Below are 21,167 nucleotides of genomic sequence, written 5' to 3' on the forward strand. Positions count from 1 at the left end.
AAGTAGCACGAGTGCAAAAAGATTCGCACCAATGCCGCAAGAGACAGTGAAACAATGTGAGGATCTATGAAAGGTACATGTAAGTAAACACGTGGAACCGACCCTTGCGATATTACTCATTGACTACCAGCCAATAAAATGTTTATCGTAACTCTGGAAATAATTACAATTCCATTGGCCTGTTCAAACTAAAACTGTCCTTTTTGTCGTCATCTTTAGTAACGCTCCAACGAATCGGAACTTTTTTTCTCCCAAGCAACGAATCGCCAATTAACTTTAACATTAGCCTTCCAAGCCGCAAAGCTATACCTGCGTACACATCAACTAATAAACGGGAATTTAAAAAAAAATTTATTAACATTAGTTTTTTTTTTTTTTTTTCAAATAACATTTATTTTTACACATTTCGTTACATCTATACTTCACACTGTTTTTTTTTTTTTTTTTTTTTATAAACATGTACGAGTAAAATGTACATCATCGTGATCGCCCGCTTCATTGAATTTTCTACTTAGATTGTTTTACAATGTCTGCATATACAATTCACGCACCGATCCAAAGGTAACTAAATCCTAACACTATACTGTCGATATACTTTATACATGAAAAAAATAACTAAAAATAACTCGCTTAAACACACGCGCACTGGGTAATCTGGATGATCTCTCGTTTCTGTCCTCGTCGTGTCCTGGAAAATAAAGTTGTCACCACAACAGTGTATTTTTCGATGCTTTTATCGTAGTATTGACTTGCCTGTACTCTTGAACCTTGAACTTTGCCGAGGTACAGCTTTGCTCGCCCGTGTACAAGCCGGCCAAACATTTAATGGGGTTCGTTTTGTCTCGGAGAAGGCACGTTTCCGTGGAGTTACTGGAACAGCTCCCGACGCATTTGCCGACGTTTATGTTCTTTAAAACGAAAAAAATATGCGTAAATGTACGCTTTGTATTTTGCAATAAATCATTACTTTTTTAAATAATTATGACTTCAATTTTCTTGCATAGAGTAGAAATTTAAACAATGCATTGTGATCTATATTAATATTCGAAATGATTGGTTGTACTGTTGTACTTTTTTTAAGTTTTCGATTTAACTTGTAAACTATTTCAAACAATAATTTATTTTTTAAGTTAAAAAATTTTCAATTGAAATTTAATGAAATGGATTTTTGTTCAAAGTGGTTAAACAACCAAGTAAGATTTGACTCTGTGATTGATGATTTTTTAAGTATATTATTTTTTAGTTAATTTTAAAGCAAAGCTATTTTAAGAATTTTTATTTCTTGAGAATACCCGAGATTCTTCAGTTATCCAATTCTCATATGATGTACGTATTTCTCGATTAATCATCAAAAGTAAAGTAAATTAGATGAAAAGAAAATTTACGACAAAAACGAGGTGATTGAAATGTGTTATCACAATGTATATAATATTACCAAAACGTAAAGATTACATACAATGTGCATGCTATCAGCTTTTCCGTACTTATCACGTGTCAGTTTGAATATATCATTTTTATCATAATTAAGTAACAAAAAAACAAACATTGCAAACACAGCATTGATATTTTAACACGAGCAATAGATAAAACAATACTACTTCACACCAGTGCCAAAATTGCGAACCACACACACTCTGTACGAACATCAGAAAATGAACTTCAAACATTTGGTGAAAAAGAATGATTCTTGTTAATTACCATCCGAATTCCCTTAAAAAAAAAAAATAAATAAATAAATAAAGGTATAAATGCTTACCCTAACATTTGGTACGGCGTCGGCGATGTTGGTGCTCCCCTTTATTTCCACGCCGCTAAAGTCCAGTATAGTCTCGTAGTGATCCATCCTGTGGCAGCTACCGGCGCAGCTGCACTTATTTATCACTTGATAAACCTCGTCACCTCAAACACAAGCACAAACAGAGATTACTGAAAGTAACAAAAATGTAAAAAAAAAAAAAAAAAATGTCAACTTGTGTACAGATACAGATTGAGGGGAGAGAGAAGTACAACGGAATAAATATCTGCAAAAGACATAAACAAAATAAAACAACTGAAGTACCATTCGGTCCGCGTACGCTGACAGTTGAGTTTCTCGATGGCCTGCAGCTGTACTCTGAAAGAAAAAAAAAAAAAAATCTCAAGCTCAAAGTACTTTCACAGTAGAAAAAAAAAAAAAAAAAAAAAAAAAAAAAAAACAAAGGATCTCACTTTTGCAAAAACCAACGCAGGCGCCCACATCGAGCTCGAACTGATAGGGCGTGCCAACGTGGAGGGTCTGCAGGTAGGCGTCGCGCTTGCAGGGATGCCCGGTCGAGCAGTCGCACGTGTCCACGACCTCGATACCCCGCACCCCCTCGATCGTCGATATTCGCTCCAGTCGCGCAGTTCTCGGTCTGCAGTGCATGTTTGGCATGCACTTCTACGGACGAAATGGGAGATGTATTGTTTTTTTTTCCTTTCCTCTTTATACGCTCGTGCATTTTCTTTTTTTTTTTTTTTTTTCTCTTTTGGTTCTAAAAATACAAACACGTTCTCCAGCTGATGTGTAACGGGATGGCGATTAATCAAAAATTTCGTTTTATTCGTACGCTGTAGAGATACGGGGATCGTTTAAGCCGTTGGTTGGATGGCAGCGTAAAAATATGCTTTTGTCACCTCGAGCGCGATTTTTCTCTCTCTCTCTCTTGAGTGGGTGTATAGGCATGCGTCTGAGCTTTTACCTTATAAACCACCGAATTGCGGGGTATAAATAACCGCAAAAAAGACGCGTGGGTGAATAAATCTACCAGAGGGTTAAAAATAAGTGTCGCTAACACATTCGCGCGTACCTAAGATTTAAATCGAGAGGCGCCTAAAAATAAAAATGACGATGATAAAAAATTATTCATACGTGAAAATATGCGTTTGAAGGATCCAAATAATTGGAAGGGATATAACTTACTACCCGAAAAAATACATGTTTAGGTTGATATTGCGGCAATGTCAAATGTTTTGCTTCTTGGTAAAAAAAATATGCAAGGGATCGGAAATTAATAAGTATGATTTCCTTATCTTGTAATTAAACAACCTGACTAGCATCATATATTTTTGTGTATAAAAAGCGTATATATGAATAAGTACACCGAGCTCATGTAAAAAAGTTCACTAAAATTTCAAAGCTTTGAATATTATTAAAAAATATTCCATTAAACCTTACAGGGAAAACTATTTTATAATAGTCGCACTATCGCTTACACGATTGAAATAAAATAAAATATTGTTGCTAACAATTATCCATAAAAAGCAGCCAACATGTTCAATGTTATTAAGACGATGCAAGTGGATACTTTCCCATAGTGTGAGGTTGGCCATCTTAGCTTCGGTAGTATCCGGAAATTTACTTACTTTGAAAAATTTAGTGTCTTAGGTGGGAGAATCGCTTCACACAACAGAAACAATACTGTAAACTATCAAATAGTGCATAGACAGATGGTAAAAAATGATTTATAAAAAAAAAAAAAATAGTGCTATCGATTCAAATCTATAAATTATGAAACACCCATAGGTATAATATTTTATGAGGAATCTAGGAATTTAAATAACAATATAAATAAGTATACACAAATGGAAAGTTGTGCTTAGTATTCCAAAACTGGTATTAAAGATTTTATTAAACGACGGATTATCTTATAATTTTCTTAAAAAATTTAGATTCAAAATGAAGACACGAATGTCGAGGAATCAAAGGTATTTTTTTTTTTTTTTTTTTTTTTTTATACACCTAATTATAAATAGGGTATTCTAATATATTAAATGCAAAAAAAAAAAAAAAAAAAAAAAATACTGAATTCCACACTTCCTGGAAATATCTGATATCAGTGTTGAGACACACGTATGTAAAAAAAGCACGACGATACCCAAGAGTCGAAGAATTTCAATAATAAACACATGACTTCACCCACGCGATTCCAATCGTGTCTATAGATAGTTTCGTCTGGTCACGTGTAAGAAAAACTTAATGATGCTGAAAACGAGTGCGTTGCTTGCGCATAAAAATTGTTAAACGCGATCGGTAAGGATTTTGTGGTTTTCGATAATCCCATCGACACCTTTTGCCACATTTGAGTTAATGTAATAGATTACTTACACATTGAATCGTCGTTTACCTGTACAGCAGGTCGACTTGGATCGCCAGGATCGTCGACAAAGTGCCGCGGACAGAAGCTCTTGCAGTATCCCGCGTCGACTTGTATCACCTCCCCGGATATCCCTTAAACCAATAATCAATCATTAAAGTAATTTTTCGCGTATCGAATACACTTACTTTTTTGTACTACTAACTTCAAAACTTGTACAACTAACTATTATGTACCCAAGTATTTGACATTTTCTGTGACGTACCTACTAATTATTTGTCACGTGTACAGGAGCACACGAGTAAATATAAAGCTAATCGATCTATGTGTTTTTTTTTTTTAGCACAAAAGAAAAATCCATTAATCAATCCACCAAGCTATGTCCAGTGCAATAAGCCTCCTTAATCAGCTTTTATGCATACACGTGTATATTCGCAGTGAAAGTTGGCCCGATGAATCAGGCGGGATAAAGATTAAAAAAAAAAAAAGTCGTAACAATAAAAGAAAATAAATAAATAAAGAACCGTGATACAGCGCGCCGGCGCTCGTACAGTATTTTTAGTCATCTATCTTGGGAGGCGCCAATCGTGGGTGTGCGAAAAGGAATGCGCCCTCGTCCAGGCGACAATAATGTCCTATAGATACAAGTATTTCCGACAGAAAAGAAAATCACGACACATGTTTACGTATATATTTGGAGACGCGCGTGGTCATGGATATGTGAACTCGATTTGTTCGAGCTAAGGGGGAAAAGAGAAACATACTCAAATGATCCTATTAAACTGTCAGCGTGGATGTGGTGATGGGCAAATAAAATTTTAACACCAGTCGTTTGTCTTTCATGTTTAGGTACAATGAAATGATTGGTTTTTCACTGTATGTTTTTACATTTAATGGGGGAAGAATATTAGATAATTTGTGTACAATGCTACCTTACCCCCCCCCCATTATTGTTCAGAAATTTTATAGATGATGATGTTGGATTTTTAGAAACTATACAGTTTTCATTACGCATGTATAAGAGGGAATTTTCATTTTTCCACCCAACCACTTTCACAAAGAAATTATCTTGTGACATTTAAAATTTTCCAATCACACGTAAGCATATTATAACGCGTTCAACTACACTATTAATAAATCGCCATCATTTGATTTAATTTCATTTGACCTAGAAAGGGTAAATAGGTATATTATGCGATGAACCTGTTATTAAGCTATTGTATTTTATTATTGTACTTACTTTATGTTACTTCACGTAAGTGTACGGTGAAGAGGGTTTTAAGTAATTAATGATGGATGATTTTTTAGTAACACACCGTCAATTTTTATTCAGATAACGTAAAATTAAGTTTTCTGTGCAATAAATTCTTTTAAAAATTGGCTTAAGCGTTTTTAATTTGACTCATTATTTTTCGTTTCAAATTAAAAAAGAATCTACAGTTTGAATTAGTTATACCAGCTGCAACTAACATTAGATTTTTTAATTTTTTACTTTAAATTAATTATTAACTATAGTTTATGATGTACTTGTAATTATGTAAACACCCTTCATCGATGACAAAATCTAATTTTAAACATAGTTTATTAAAATATAGATTAATAGTATATGCATGAGCAAAGCAGTAATAATCCGTATCGGTGTGAAATCAGATAATTTTTTTTTTTAGCAAGTGATACTTTAGAAAAAAGTTATAGAAGCTGTATATTGCTGTTCTGAATGAAATTAGTCTAGGTATTTGAGAAAAGAATTTTAATAGAAATACCGAAATCGGGTATTTCACGTCAAATGAAAAAAAAACTACACTCAAAAAAAATATTCGTGAATCCAAATAAATTATTATTTAAACACAAATAAAAAGTATTTATTGGAAGCAAATAATATTTATTCGAATTAAATAAATAATTTATTGATAACGTTAAATTTAATAAATTTATCTAAGTTTTTATTCTATTATGATAATTTTTTTTGGACTTAAATAAACGTTTGTTTAAATTGATAAAAATTTTTTTCAGTGAATGTGATAGCACTTAATAAGACAAAAATGTAAATTATCAGACGAAAAATAGACTAGTCAACAATTTTAAAAAACAATAAGACAACACCATGAAGATTGATAATTTTTTAAAATTTACTTTTAAAAAATGTAATTGTCGTAGAAATTTGTTACCAGGCCTCAATCACGGATTTATTGGTGTTTACCTATACCTAAAGTTCAAATGAAAAAAAAAAATTTATGTTATTCATCTTATCGTAGTAAAAATGAAAATTTTCTGTAGAAAAATTAAATCAAAGCTATGATTTTTCAGTAGATTATATTAAATTTTACATGAATCAATGAAATAATGTAAAATGTGTAAAAATTATTTAACATTACGTATACTTTTTATGAGATATTATAAAAGTTATTGTAAAAACTTGTTATTTTGGCAATTAATGCAGCAGTCGAGTCTTGTGTACGTACACGCAAAAATGTAGTTTTTAACTACTTAACAACCTATATTAATAGGAGTATTTATGCAATACCGTACCAATTTTAACCATTTTTCAGTCAATCGTGGACATATCTTTTTAATATAAATCGGGTATTTTTGTAAATCAGGCTAGACTTGAAAGAACCTTCAACTTCTTGACACTTGATTCTGGGAATGATTATACAAAAAAAAAAACTTTGCAAACTCTCTCGTTACATATATATACATTTACGATACGCGCCTGCAATATAGTATACATCAATCATCTCATTGAAACGATACGCGCGCTGGATATACATGTGATATTGTACAACACATATTTTAGGGTCACGGCAGTTTTGCGCTCATCATAAGGCACAAGTACGCAACAGTGTATATGTAGCAACAACCCTCCCTACCCCCATACATATTATGCTTATAATGTGAACATTGCACGTATAATATCGACAGGTTGACATTGTCGATTGACTGACTCCTGAAATCCCATCAGGAAAGATCGTAATAGCATAAGTCATCCCAAGGTTGTCGCATACACGCTTTATGTATGCAAACTTTCATGCAAATATTTTTTTTTTTTTTTTTTGCATATTTTCGAACTTTGATGACAGATAGTGCAAAGAAAAAAACAAATAAATAAATAAATACATCCGTCAAAGTACAGCAGCAACAAAAAAAAAAAAAAAAAAAAAAAAGAAGAATTTCTCAGCTCACCATGACCCACGTCGACGATTTTTTGGTGTCTGGCGCAGCAGATATGCCTCCTGACGTCTGGCGCTGATGCTGATGCTGTCTCTTGTTTTGCCGCGCTCTTATCACCAACGCTAACTGTGTACATACACATATGTATATACGTTAACATGCTAGAGGTCGCGTGCATTTTATAATCGTTTTCCCACTTTTTTCGCTCCAACGATTATTTATTTTATCGCGTTTTTTTATTTTTTTCCATGCATTGCACCCGATAAAACTAATAATCTTTTTTTTTTCTCATCGTACCAAATGATCGACAAAAAATCTGTTAACTACGATTAACCGGAAAACTAGATTCGCGTCAGTTGTAGATAATGTAAATTAAGGAGTTACCTGAAATGCCGAGTATGACCATCACAAGACCGATGAAACCGATCCAGCAGTCGAGCGAGGCAAATCGCGCCATTACAATGATATGAACACTGACACAATTTTCCAAGCAACGCAAAGGTACCCAGTCAATGAGGCAGCTTCGGGTCGCGCTCATCCGCTCCTCTGACTCTCATTACTTTGCTGTCGAAATCAACGTCTTGGCGCATATTTTATTTTCGCGATTAAAATCCTTAAAAATCAAAGACACTCTTGGACACGGACATCATCGACATATCGGTAGTGGCGGTTCATGCGGCGAACATACTTTTTGCCGGTGAAATTTCACCGACGTGCCGTTAAGCCTCCGAGCTTTTAATGAGATGATTGTATAAAAAAAGCGAGCTGCAGTGATAAAGGGTGAAAAAAAAAAAGAAAAAATAAATAAAGGGCCAACTATGCGAACGAATCGGCGCGGTGAAAATCGGTGCAAGTACGGCCTGGAGCCCAACGCAAAAAGACACTGGGGGGACGTCGAGCTTCGATCTCATTTGGGGGACGATTCGGAGCGGCTTTCATTGACAGACATCAGGCGTATAGTCTATCTTTCTCTGTCCCTCGGCAGCGCTCGTTCCCCGTTTACAAGCATATAATATGCACATCACTCTCTTTTCATACCCTACATATGTGTAACAACGATTAATCGTTGCTTTTTCACTTGCCGCTCGCGGTGAGGCATGTACACGTGACAAACTGCCCTACTCTCTTGTATGTACGGGCAAATCTATACGAAAAGGGAGCACTGCGTCCACAGGCTGTCGTGGTCAATAAACGTGGTTTCTAAAGCATTGCGCTTTGACTGATCAAATTATCCATTTGAATGAAAAAATTATGCTCTTTCGAAGTAATAGCATACGTACTTTTACATGAAATTTTAAAATAATTAAACATCTTGGCTGAAAGAAAAAAAATATTGGTCCTGTTTCTTGAACCAAACAATCCATTGCCTGGATTTTTCAAACAATTTTAGTATTATAAAAAAAGCTATATAGCTAGCTAGCGAATAAAAAGTTTTTTCTAAAAATCATTTAATTTGCTAGATTATCTTTTACAAATATAGAAAATGTATATTTAAATTTAATATATTTAAATACGTCATGAATATTTGCCTATTATTTAAAAGTATGAGGAAGAAAACTAAGGCCTATTTATAAGGTTGAAGTACTCATCATGTATCTAAAATTAAATATGAATGTTTTTATATGTTTTTTCATTTGAATATTTTTCACTTAATCAAAAACTATAGTTATGTGGCTTATATGTTATGGCATACAATTAATCATTACTTAATATATTTATACACGTAAAGAAAAATTAATAAAAACTTTTAATGCTTATATTCATTAAAAAAAAAAAAAAAAAAAACTTATTTACATAGAAAATTTGATAGGCAGATAAAAAATGTAAGAACTCACTACTAATGAAAATTTTTACACATTATACAAGGTGGTGAGTAATTACGTGCTTACTTATTTAATTTAAACACACAAGGTTTCTAGTGCTACAAAACTTTAAGTTTTAATAAATAATAGATGTTACGATTGAATTGAGTTTCAAATATTGTTAGCATGTAATTTATTACTACGGATATTTATAAACGAAAAGTAACTATTTTTAGTTCAATATTTATTGTTTATGATATAGTATATTTTTACCAAAATTAATGTTTGATATTTGTAAATATGTATAAAAAAAGACCAAAAAATATTGATTTATTCAAATTAAAATAAGTTTTGACTTTTCAAGTTCACGCGAATGATTTTATCACAGCTTCTAAAAAAATTCTATATTGTAATCTTGTTTATCGTAGGTAAGAGTATAAAAAATGTACCTAAATTAACCAAAAAAAAAACAAACAATTTGTTCCATTAATATTTGCTGAGATAACAAAAACTTTTTTGCACAAGTTTAAATACTGTTTTGCTTCGTTCGAAGTATTTTGTGGTGCGCGATCCAAAATTGAAGTCACAAAAGATCAGTAGCCCAGCACAATCGATATAATCTAAAAACATTTTTACGTAAAAAAAATTATTTCATAAAAGTATTACGCACATTGATACCGTACGTGACATACTTTTTTAATTTATTATTTTCCATTTTATTATACACGTTACTATTTTCCTAAACGTATCAATTATGTCCATACAAAGTTCTCCAACCCGACATGCTGAAAAGTCCAGTTGGTGATACAGTATGTATTAAGTCTCATTTCTCTGAAAAATTTACATATTTTTAATTTATATAAATGTTCCCAGAAAAATCCTTAAAAGTCTGTAAAAATAGAATTTAGGTTTCTTTTTCTGTCTATTTTTTGAAGGAATTTAATTACAACTGCAATTTTGTTTCTGTTATTACCCTAATGTGTTTCTAACACGTTTGAGCAACGAAGATTGGTAGAAGTGAGCTACATAGTTAATTATTATTAAAGCAGCTTGAAAATAAGTAACAAAAAAAACAAATCGATTCATTAGTGTTACTGAAATTTGAGCAGTCGTTTTTTTCGAAACGTGTACATAATCTTTGAATTAATTTCGTATGCTTACCTATTTGCGTGTAGTCAGTAACGCCTTGGAAACTCGTCGACCAATCTTAATTATGCGGGACCTAAACATTTTGTTTTCTTTACTGTGTAGTGGCTTGGATGAAAAATGTAAGTTTTATAACTTATTAAAAATTTACTATTACGATTAAAAAAATTTTTTTTTTTGCTTTTATAGGTAAAAAAGTTTCAATCCGATTTAATACACCGGTTTATCGTATAATAAATTAATAAAGTTTTTTTTTCATCCTGTTACATTATTTTGTTTCTTTTACATCATCAAATTTCAATAATAAGATTTTCAGATTTTCTTGAAAAATAAAAGTCATAATATCATTAAATTTTTTCTATTTTTTTCTGAGAAAAGACAAATTTTTGTTGGAATTTTTTTACTTGGGACAATGTTCATTGCATTTATCGTGAAATAAGTAATTTTTTCGCCAATTTAGTTCCCTCAATACTCGTTTTGTTCGATACCTAATATCAAAAATTTGTAAAAACAGCATTGCTTTCTCGTGTTTCTTGAATTAAGATTATTTTTTGTTGTTGAGATAATCCAAGAAATAATAAATATCGAGAGCACGATACACAAATTAGCAATAACTTTTAATATACATAAATGCATTTATTTATACGTATATAGTCTTAAAATGAATTAATTACTGATTTCATCTATAAGATGAGGTATAATTTTTTTTTCTTGATCTCTACATAAATAAGTATATTATATACTTGTGGGCAGAGATTTTTTTTTTTTTAGATTTCAAATCTAATATAACGTGTAAAGAGGCGTGCTTTTCAAATAAATCTTAAATTAAAAGATCTGATTGCAAAGCACACCAATTATTTGTATATTTCAAAGATCAAATATCAACCTGACCCAAGTTTTAGTGTTAAATTCTTGAAAAAAAAAAAAAAAAAAGAAATTCTCACACTTATTAAAGAAGTATGGAATGAAAATCGCAAAGTGAAAAAGTACTGCCTATGAAATTATATGATTGCCAATGTCATGATGTAATTAAAAAAATGGAACCAAATAATCATTATTACTTCAAATAAGTCCCTCCAGTTTTAAGATCCAATTTTATCCAACTTACACTTTGTAAAAAACTGTAAAAACAGTCTTCATCGAAACAGACAACGTGCCAAAAAAAAATTAAAAACCAAAAATTGCGCGCCAATCGACGTCATGGACCACAATACAATATGGCCCCAAGCTCTCATCGCCCGAGCTCTAGATTTCCAAAAATAGCGATGACGTTCTGCTCCTCCTACGCGTGGTGTCACACACGTGCGTTCGAAAGTTTGTCAACAAGGTATTTGTTCAGCGTCTTGTGTGTTTTTTTATCTTTTCTGCAGCGTAATTAAAAAACCATCGACAGGCAGTTTATCTTATGGTTTTTAAATGCAACGTAAGTATAATAACCCACTGTTTTTCTAAATTTCATGTAAATAATTGGATTTTACCGATAAAAACTATTCAATAAATTTAAAAATTAATTATAAAAAATTTAAATATCAAAAATTTTTTTCAACAATTTAAACATGCTTTTTATCATTTTTTGAAAATTTTTACATAAATGAACTACTTAACTATTTACACAATCGAAAGCGATTAATGATTTGCTGGTGTATCTAGTGATAGTATTATCTGCTATCTAATCGTAATTATTGCCTCGAATTTCACTTGCAACATGAACAGTTAATAATTTGGATAATACAGTGATCAACGCTACAGTGCAGAACAAAAATGTTTTTTGATAATATTCCTGTGGAGTAAATATAAATAACAGTTTAAAGGATGTCTTAGTTAAACAATGACATAATGATAAAATTTTTATTTTCAGAATGTCACCCCCAAAAGCAAGAAAAAGTATAACAAGTCTTTGGATGACGTGTGACAGATGCCAAGCTATTTTATCACAAAGGGACACTGCAGTCCACGAAAAAAATTGTCCACCCACGGAGCCATTTGACCATGAATTCATCAAAAATGGTGTCTTGCACAGCAATATAGAAGCATATAAATCCACAGGTTGAAGTGGTAAAATTTTTTTTTCTCTAGTCTTTGTCAAAAATATTTGAACTGTGAATTTTCAGAATTTCCAAAACACGTCAGCCAAAGGGATACGAACTACATGGTGTTCTTGTCCGAGTCTGCAATGCAATTGTGTGAAATTCCCATTGGCAATCCAGTGCTCGTTACCAATAAAGATAACGTAGTTGTCAAAGCAGCGTGGCCTTTGAATGACAAAACCTTGACCACAGTCTGTTTGACGAAAAATGGTGACCTTTTTTTTTACCACTCCAAAGCTCTTTAGCTAAAAAATACATAAATTTTATATAGATTTTATGATTAAATCAATGTTTCAGCCATGGAGCTCGACAAAATTGAAGGACCAGCAAAACTGGAAAGGCTCAAATCAAGTCCCTTTGTGGCCAACGAAATATTCATCGAACCCATTGGAAAGAACTGTATAGAAAGCATGACGACGGAACTTAATGTAATGATAAAAAATTACAACCACGACAAAATACTGGCCATTGGTAACAGAATAAGCATTCCATACTACGGGAAGAAGTTGATTTACAAAATAACAAACGTCAAGACCGACGAAGGATTGTCGGATCAGCTTTCGAGGATGAATATCACCCAAGGCCACAGTCCACACAAGAATGTGTTCATCGCTCGATACTCAACCAGGTGGACCATTGACACAAGTGAGAAGGAAAGGAAGACACTAAAGCAAAACAAACACAGGCTGGAGTGCGTTGGTGGCTACAAGAGCCTGATAAAAGACTTGATCGACGTTCTCAGCATCGGACTCGGCAAACACGGCAACCTGCAGGATTTCCACATAAGCCGGGGCGTTCTGCTGTGCGGTCCCCCAGGTGTGGGCAAATCTATGCTCTCCGAGGCTCTCTTGGCAGAGCTCGGAGCCTTTGTCGTCAGCCTCAGCTCTTCCGACGTTCACAGCAAAAGCTCCAAAGACGCGGAAGCCGTGCTTACCTCAAAGTTCAACGAAGCCTTTGAAAACGAGCCGTCCATCATCTTTATTGAAGACATTGACAACTTGTGCCCCAAGAAAAACACCTCAGCGACTGACAGCGAGAGACGAGTGCTGGTAGCTCTGTCATGGCTCTTCGATAGCCTGCAAAATCACGAGAACGTCGTGGTTCTGGCGGTGACCTCGAAACCGGACTTGCTTGACGCATCTCTGAGGCGACCCGGTCGCATAGACAAGGAGTTCGAGATGCCGGTACCCACGAGCCAAATACGCAGGGAGATCATTCTGAAGATTATCGAGAAAATGCCCCACAGCCTCAGCCCAGGCGACGTGGACGACATCGCCTACGACACCCACGGTTTCGTGGGGGCAGACTTGCACGGGCTGGCTTCCCAGGCAGCGATGAAGGCCATCAAAAGGAAAATCCACTCGCCGGAGACTGACGCCGAGGTAATGGTCAGCAGGGACGACTTTGACTACGCGCTCACCGTCGTCGGTCCGTCAGCGATCAAGGAGGTCCTGATCGACGTCCCCAACGTCAAGTGGTCCGACATCGGAGGCATGGAAAACCTCAAGCTTAAACTCAAGCAGTCGGTCGAGTGGCCCTTAAAACACGCCGATAGCTTCAAGACCATCGGCATCGCGCCACCAAGGGGCGTTTTGCTGTACGGGCCTCCCGGATGCTCCAAGACGATGATCGCCAAGGCCCTGGCTACAGAGAGCAAATTAAACTTTTTGAACATCAAGGTAAGTGTCGTTTCATGGAACCAAGTTACCGATGGAGATGAGCGTTTGTTCATGAATTTTTTTGTTACTTTTCAGGGACCAGAGCTGTTTTCCAAGTGGGTGGGCGACTCGGAGAAGGCTGTGAGGGACCTTTTCAAAAAGGCGCGGCAAGTGGCTCCGTCGATTATATTCATCGACGAGATCGACGCCTTGGGCGGGGAAAGAAGTACCTCCTCCAAAAGTGGAGGTAACAGCGTGCAGGAGAGAGTTTTGACGCAACTGCTGACGGAACTCGATGGCGTGACGTCCCGAGGAAACGTCACCTTGGTGGCCGCTACAAATCGACCGGACAGAATAGACAAGGTATTTTTTTTTTTTTTTCATAGTAAAAATGGAATATACTCGTAAAGGTAGTGATGTTAACTTGATCGTTATGAATAGGCTCTGCTTCGACCCGGGCGTTTCGACAGGCTGATTTACGTTCCTCTGCCGGACTCGTTCACGCGCCAGAAAATATTCGAGGTGTACTTCCGAAAAATGGCTGTTAGCAAAGAGGTGGACGTTAACGATTTGGTCTATCTGACGGATGGTTACTCTGGCGCAGAAATACAAGCGATTTGCAACGAGGCCGGCATGAAGGCTCTCGAGGATAATGTCAACGCCAAGGAAATCACCAAAGAGCACTTTGCCGCAGCTCTGACTCTGGTGAACCCTAGAACACACCCAGATTTACTCAGGATTTACGAGTGCTTTGAGAGAAATAAAAATTCTTAGCTAGCAATTCTGCAGTAAATCCAGCAGGAATTTCGTGGAACGTCCTGCATGGTGAAACTGAAGGGCTTTATCAAAACATGGTAATACATCATTGACAGAGACGCCACAAATACCCTGTAGTATTTACAGAGGAAACTTTGATGTAGGCTAGGATAAAGGGTCCAAACTGAGATTTTCATTCAAATAGGTTTAATGCGATTTTTACTTTTGTGCAAAATACTATTAATAAAAATTAGGTGCTATTCACACGCAGGGCTTGTTATAATTTACAGTAAGTGATATAAACATAAGAGTGCTACTTCAATTGTTTAAGGCTCGGTGAATGTGTACATTTTCCCTGAAGTTTGTTGCAGACGTGCCTTATGAAACAAAAGTCAATAAAATTTCTGTACATACATCCTAAACGCGGTATTCATTGCGTTTTCTCGTCTTACACAAGTAAATTTCAGAGTTGTCCCTAAAAAAATGTCCGCGTTGGTGAAAGACCCCGCCCGCGTGGAAAGAACTTGCTGCCTGCAACAAAAAAACTACAAGTACGAAGCGTCCTCCCTCCCGATTTGCCAACCATCAAACCAAATTCTCGAAATCTCAATCGCATATTCGTCTTCCGCAGTTGCGAGACGGTGACGAATCATTGTCCCACGGTGTATTTTTCCTGCCCCAGCTGTTGCCGAAGCATCACACCATTCAGACTGCCATCGAGACCGAGAGACGAATTCTCCAACACCCCCACGAATACGAGGATCTGCTTCGTCCACTCCAATCGCTGCGGGAACGGCACCAGAAAAGAATCATGCTGAAACAAATTGTCCTCGAGCCGATGCTCGATTGTTTTTTCCTCCAATGCATATAAATAGACCGACCGAGAAAGATTCGTCCACAGTTTGACCCGAACCTCTTTGAGCTTCCAAATTTTCAGTGCCCATACTCATCAGAAGTAAGAAAAGAAGCAAGAAAATCGACCCCAATTAACAGTTGGAGAGAAAAATAGTAAAAACCATGTCGGTGACGGTGAAGTGCGTGAAAAAACCCAATCCCGAGTGCAAGGTCGTGATCAACAGGTAACCAAAAAGCCTTGAACTACCATATATCTAAACAATCAAAGCGTCCAAGACAATCGCTCTCCTTTTGGTGCAGATCCAACTGCTGGCCCCCGTGTCCATCCCCCGCAGCCCTGTGCTCTCCGTGCCCCCAAGCGTGAGTAATGGATTCATTTTTTTCTCCCCACGTACATTTCAAGACGAATTGACGATGTACGCGTGTATCACCCGCAGGAGTTGCACGCCTTGCTGCCCGCCGTGTCCGACGACGGCTCTGGTGCGCTGCGCCGTGGTCCAGGGTGGTGTCATCTGGCAGGGGACCGCCAGCGTGCCCTGCAGCCCCTGCTGTCCCCCTCCCGCCTGCTGCTACTATTGTCCGGATTAATTTAGAGCCAATCACTTCCCCAAACACGATGTCACTTCAATAAACTTTCGACTTTTTCACTAGAGAGAGATAAGCGTCGTTTTATTTTTCCACAAATTTGTATTTTGAAAAATTTTCGCGCGCCTCGGTAACTGGACCAATCAGCTTTCACAAGAGGGCAGGAGGGGGAGATCAGCCCACGTGTTCGCGTCTGTCGTGTGCTGTGCAGCACGTTTGTTTACATTCGGTTCTGTGGTGGTTTGTTTTTGATATGTCTCGTGGTTGCGGTATAAAAAGAGAGAAAAGCGTAAAAAATGGAAGCCTTGTGGAATCAAGTCAACTTGCAAGCGCCGCCCTACAGGCCCTGGGACGTTTCGATCACCGAGTTTGGTCAGTGTTTTATCGTGTGCTCATAACCTACTTTCAAATCACAGGGTATTTGGTAGTTTGTTCAAGCAATTTGATTTACAACTTTTCGTTGTTTAGATCCAAAGGGTTTCCTTGACACGATAAACCGTGTTTTGTGCGACTTCAAGACGTTCAGTGCACTCCATGCGGAAGCTGCACTCCTCGGCAGATTGATTTATCGCATGAAAAGTAAATTCAGAAGCGACAAGGGACTGAAGCACATGGAAAAGGTCAACAGAGCTCTGTTGAATTACTTGAACATGTCGCTGCACAAGGATTACGAGATATTGCAAAAATACACAGAAATCAACAATGGGATCGTCAGTTTGCCATCGAGACAGACTCTGGAGTATGTGTTAGTTAGGACGCAAGGTTTTGCCAAGCTCATGTGTCGCGTGGAATCAATGGCAGTGACTGCAGCAAGTATCCTTCAGTCTAGGCTGTACATCGGCCAGTCTTGGACCGTTGCTATGATTGCTTTTGCAGTTATTAGCAGGATATGGTATTTTACCATCCTTCATTTCTTGCAAAATAATAATTTTAAGCAATTGTCCATGATCAAAATATTACTGTTTTATGATTAAAGGATTTTATCAAGACACATGGTAAGAAAGTCATGTACCTGGTACGACGGCATTTACAAGTTTGCCAAAAGTTTCAAAATTGTTGGAATATCATGGCTACCAGATAAACATGTACTACCAAAAAAGCTCTCAAAATGGTTGAATATACCCTGGTTGAGTGAAAACTTTGACACGTAGGTCGCTTGTTTTATTTCAATCTTTATTTGTATCGTTACGTATAAAAAATTTACTTTCGTTTTAGCATGCCTTTACACGAAGAAAACTGGAGTGACTCAATTTTCAATTTAATCCAAGTAAATACTGAGACTGAACCCACTGAGGTGAATTCCATCGATGGTGCAATTGACAAAGCTATGAAGGACGAATTGAAAGAATCTGTGATACTAAAAAGCAGTTTGACTTCTGCAGAAAAAACTAAAATAAAAGATTTAGGACGTAAGTCGACTCATTATCATTAAGGCCTTATTCATTTTTTAAATGTATCAACTGCTTTTCAGAGTCGATATCTCGCAAAAGCTTTGAGGAAATTCAGCAAAAATCCACTGTCAACGGGAGGCGAGGAGAGAAAAAGAAAACCAAAACTGACAACAATACTAAAAATGAAAAAAAGCCAGCCCTTCTTGACTTGAAATCTGAAAAAGATTTAGTTAGTTTACTGACAGCCGACAGTTTTCCTGGGCTAGATAAATTAAAATGGAATATATTGAAGAAGCAAATAAAAAAGCTGCTTCTCAAGTTGACAAACAACAATACCCAAGAGGTGGATAAAAAATTATGTAAAAAAGTAGCAAGACGCATTGAAAACTGGATAAGTTCTCACTGACACTGTACATATACTGTAAATAAAAAAAAAATTGTTTGATCGTAAATTATTGATGTTTTTCATTATGTGGCAGTGATTAAAAATAACTCAGTGATTTGAAATTCACACCACATCTCAAAATCTCAATCACTTCCAAGCGTGTGCTGCCCTCTTCATCTACTTTCATCACGAGACTGGACCGCAAGACTTGAATAAAAATGAGATATTTAGAAATTTTTTAAAAATTAGACTCTACGTGTTAAAAATTTCATTAGTACGCTAATATATATTTTCTCTTTGTTTTTTTTTTTATAATTAAGGTAAATAAATAAAGAAACTTAATAAGTATGTGAAAAGTAAAGATAAGAGAGACAATAAAAAATAATTGGCCAATTTGCAGATGAAATTATTGCTACTAAGACTCGCAAGTTTTTTAATAAGCGTCAATGTAAAATCACGCGATTGTAATTTAGATCTCACGGTGAATTATTCGTATTTCTAGATCCACTCGTCTCAGCTTTTTGTAAAAAATTGTTGTGCTTTCATAATTTTTTGGTTAATTAACGAAAGAGGCGTAATTAATACACGTCGAGAATAATTTTACGCACCACGAGGATTTAAATTTACCACGACAACGCATGTGTTTTAATAAACGAATACGTATGTATCATTAAGTTTGTATAATTTAACAGCGAATGCATCTACTAAATTTGAGACATTACGACTCAGCGTTGAAAATAATTTGCAACAAAATTTTTCTTTTTCTTTTCTCAAGGCGACTTAACCGTGGATTTTCATAACATTTAACTCATTAGAAAAAATTAGCTTCCTCCATTATTTATTAAACAACCCATTATTCCTTTTGAAATTATGTGCACAGAAATTTTTTTTTTTAATTCGAGTGGTATTTATTTTGTATGCCTTCAAAATTGTAGTACTTCAACATTAGATAATTTTTTTTATAACGTCAAGAAAATAATAATTATTGATGATTAAAAAAAAAAACTCTTAAAATGTCGCGTACTAAAAATAGTTATGGAAGTATTTCGTAAAAACAAAATTTTTGTTTTTATGCGATTTTCAGAAAAATGTTTTGAAAATAATTACTTGGTATAAGTTTTTACCACTACTATCATTACATAAATTACCAAGCACAGCACAGATGTATGATGTAACGATATCGATTTCATTATTTATTTAAAAAATCCTGAAAAATGATTACTACACGAGTATAAAAACATAGAAATAGCAGTATTTATGAAATCTCCAATAGTTTTTATAATTATATTACATTTTTATTCAGCTCATGGATTAATTTGATTATTTAATTCAAATACGATGATTAAATGAAGTATTATTATTGCGTTTGAAGTGAAATTCATACGAAACAATTTAATAAATTTTTGTAAACATTTGGAGTTTTGTACTTGAAATGTTCCGTTTTACATACAATATGTTTTGATTGTACTTAGTCGAAAGCAATACTTTAAAATAAAAAAATTTAGTTGCTATAAGGCTGTAATTAAATTGTATTTTATCGAACTTTTTTGAAACAAATCATCAAATTCTTTAATAATTGATTCAAGTAGTGAAAACCAATTTAAAATTACAGTCTCTATTATTCATTGAAATAGTTTATCAAACTCAGCTGTGCTTGATAATTTACTTCAATTACTGTCGTCAATAAAAAACATTGATTAAGTGTATGTTTCATTTACTTTCATCCAATAAAAAATTTATTTGATGGTTCATTCGAAATAATTCAAATACAACTTTATCTATAATTCTAGAGAAAGTTAATCAAACTCGGTTAGATTACTTGATTCTAGACCAAATAAAACAATTTCATTTGGCACATCGCGTTTGAAATAAACCAAAAAATTATTTCATAGCTCTTCGCAATGCACTTGAAACAATACCTCTTGAATTCGACCAAAAATTAATGTCCCTTCCAGACACACACCAACAAGTACTAATAATCATAACGAGCGAGTATGAATAATCCCCAAAGACAGAAACGAACGCCAGCCAGTTTATATACGCCAGTTCATCCCCTTTTTCCCTCTCGAGTGGCTCAAAAGCTATTTCGAGAAACTCGTTTCTCTGTGTATAGGGAAAAACAAAAAATGCAGGTATATATTGTATACCTATACACCCGCAGTACTAGTCTCTCGAGCTGTGTACAGTCCTACTAGTTTTTTTCCCTTAATCATAGACCGCAGCGTTTGCTAGGACGCAGGACCGGTTTCTCTATCTTCCTGCAACCAAGAGGTGTGAGGAGAGAGAGACGCATCCCGGGCACATTATATACCAGGGATGCGCGAGTCCGAAAGAAAAAAAAAAAAAAAAAAAAAATCGAGCGATTCATATCTGCACTCTCACTCGCGGAATGCCGATTTTTACGAGGACGGGGAAAAAAGGACTTTTCGTTTTTCAACGGGAACATGTTACAAGAAAGACTAGTTTTTTTTTTTTTCTTCTCTCAGCATCGTGTTTTTTTTTTTTTTTCCTTATTTTATTTTTTTTTGGTATATTTCGCGCGACACTCGTCCGTCACAATCCAAATGCTGTGAAATTCGTAGAAAAGTTAACAAGAACAACTATAACAACATTAACAACAACAACAGTATAGACACACGTGTATATATATATAAATATATATATATATATATATATAATTCATCTTTTTTTCTCTTTCTCAACGACATAATGTATATAATTAATTACAAGCTACTCGTCACCTCCCTATATGTATATGTTACGCGTAAAGGATATTCATACACCTATAATTAAATAATATATAATACACGTTTTTCTTATATGTACATACTGTATGATTATCCTACTCGATATCACTTTTCGAGAGACAATCGCGCATTATCGCCTTGTCAGATATGAAAATCAGTAGTAGTAACAATATTAATAATAATAATAATAATAATAATAATAATAATACACATCGATGTAGTAATAGTATAGTGACGGTGGAAAATCGGCCTGCAAATATAATTGCCTAAAATCCTAAACAAAGTGGCTCTTGACGAGCCGGCCGATCAGGTGTAGCGCCCGGAAGGTCTTGTTCGGCCTGAGGCGTTGGCGCAGCAGGTAGTAGGTCAGGGCCCGGAGCAGCAGCAGGATCGCGAGCAGCGCCAGGAAATCGACCCAAAAGACGGCGTGAGTCATACCTGAGGAGGAAAATTGTTCATTTTTTTTTTT

General features: G+C 35.3%; 4 protein-coding genes across 5 annotated transcripts in view; 2 read left to right on the top strand and 2 right to left on the bottom strand.

The window, feature by feature from the left end:
* Window positions 1-639: 639 nt before the first annotated feature.
* Window positions 640-8,089, bottom strand: LOC106642873 (uncharacterized). Its single transcript, XM_089591662.1, has 8 exons — window positions 7,975-8,089; window positions 7,671-7,899; window positions 7,299-7,412; window positions 4,146-4,249; window positions 2,209-2,419; window positions 2,060-2,113; window positions 1,757-1,899; window positions 640-908 (listed from the first exon to the last, which is right to left on the bottom strand). The coding sequence occupies exons 2-8, from the start codon at window positions 7,822-7,824 to the stop codon at window positions 705-707; spliced, it is 984 nt and encodes a 327-aa protein (XP_089447788.1). The 5' UTR covers window positions 7,825-7,899; window positions 7,975-8,089; the 3' UTR covers window positions 640-704.
* Window positions 8,090-11,554: 3,465 nt separating this feature from the next.
* On the top strand, window positions 11,555-14,999 carry LOC106642872 (ATPase family gene 2 protein homolog A). Of its 2 annotated transcripts, none has more exons than XM_014357780.2 (6): window positions 11,555-11,657; window positions 12,093-12,280; window positions 12,346-12,531; window positions 12,619-14,000; window positions 14,076-14,342; window positions 14,421-14,999. In XM_014357780.2, the coding sequence occupies exons 2-6, from the start codon at window positions 12,094-12,096 to the stop codon at window positions 14,751-14,753; spliced, it is 2,355 nt and encodes a 784-aa protein (XP_014213266.2). In that variant the 5' UTR covers window positions 11,555-11,657; window position 12,093; the 3' UTR covers window positions 14,754-14,999. The 2 variants fall into 2 exon arrangements, with proteins under 2 accessions (XP_014213266.2, XP_089454484.1); XM_089598358.1 differs by having other exon boundaries at window positions 12,093-12,241.
* Window positions 15,000-16,039: 1,040 nt separating this feature from the next.
* LOC106642867 (uncharacterized) lies at window positions 16,040-17,973 on the top strand. Its single transcript, XM_014357770.2, has 5 exons — window positions 16,040-16,547; window positions 16,644-17,067; window positions 17,152-17,322; window positions 17,391-17,584; window positions 17,647-17,973. The coding sequence occupies exons 1-5, from the start codon at window positions 16,472-16,474 to the stop codon at window positions 17,970-17,972; spliced, it is 1,191 nt and encodes a 396-aa protein (XP_014213256.2). The 5' UTR covers window positions 16,040-16,471; the 3' UTR covers window position 17,973.
* Window positions 17,974-20,614: 2,641 nt separating this feature from the next.
* The window catches only part of LOC106642883 (ATP-binding cassette sub-family G member 1), a 43,982-nt gene continuing 43,429 nt past the window's right edge, over window positions 20,615-21,167 (bottom strand). The window contains exon 12 of the mRNA XM_089598576.1: window positions 20,615-21,136. Coding sequence (XP_089454702.1) covers window positions 20,973-21,136 — 164 coding nt within the window. The 3' untranslated portion in view covers window positions 20,615-20,972. The remainder of the gene's footprint in view (window positions 21,137-21,167) is intronic.

This window comes from Copidosoma floridanum, unplaced genomic scaffold (genome assembly GCF_036245765.1).
Source record: "Copidosoma floridanum isolate Cflo_tuat_1 unplaced genomic scaffold, Cflo_Japanese_pri ptg000001l, whole genome shotgun sequence".
In the NCBI taxonomy this organism is placed as follows: domain Eukaryota; kingdom Metazoa; phylum Arthropoda; class Insecta; order Hymenoptera; family Encyrtidae; genus Copidosoma; species Copidosoma floridanum.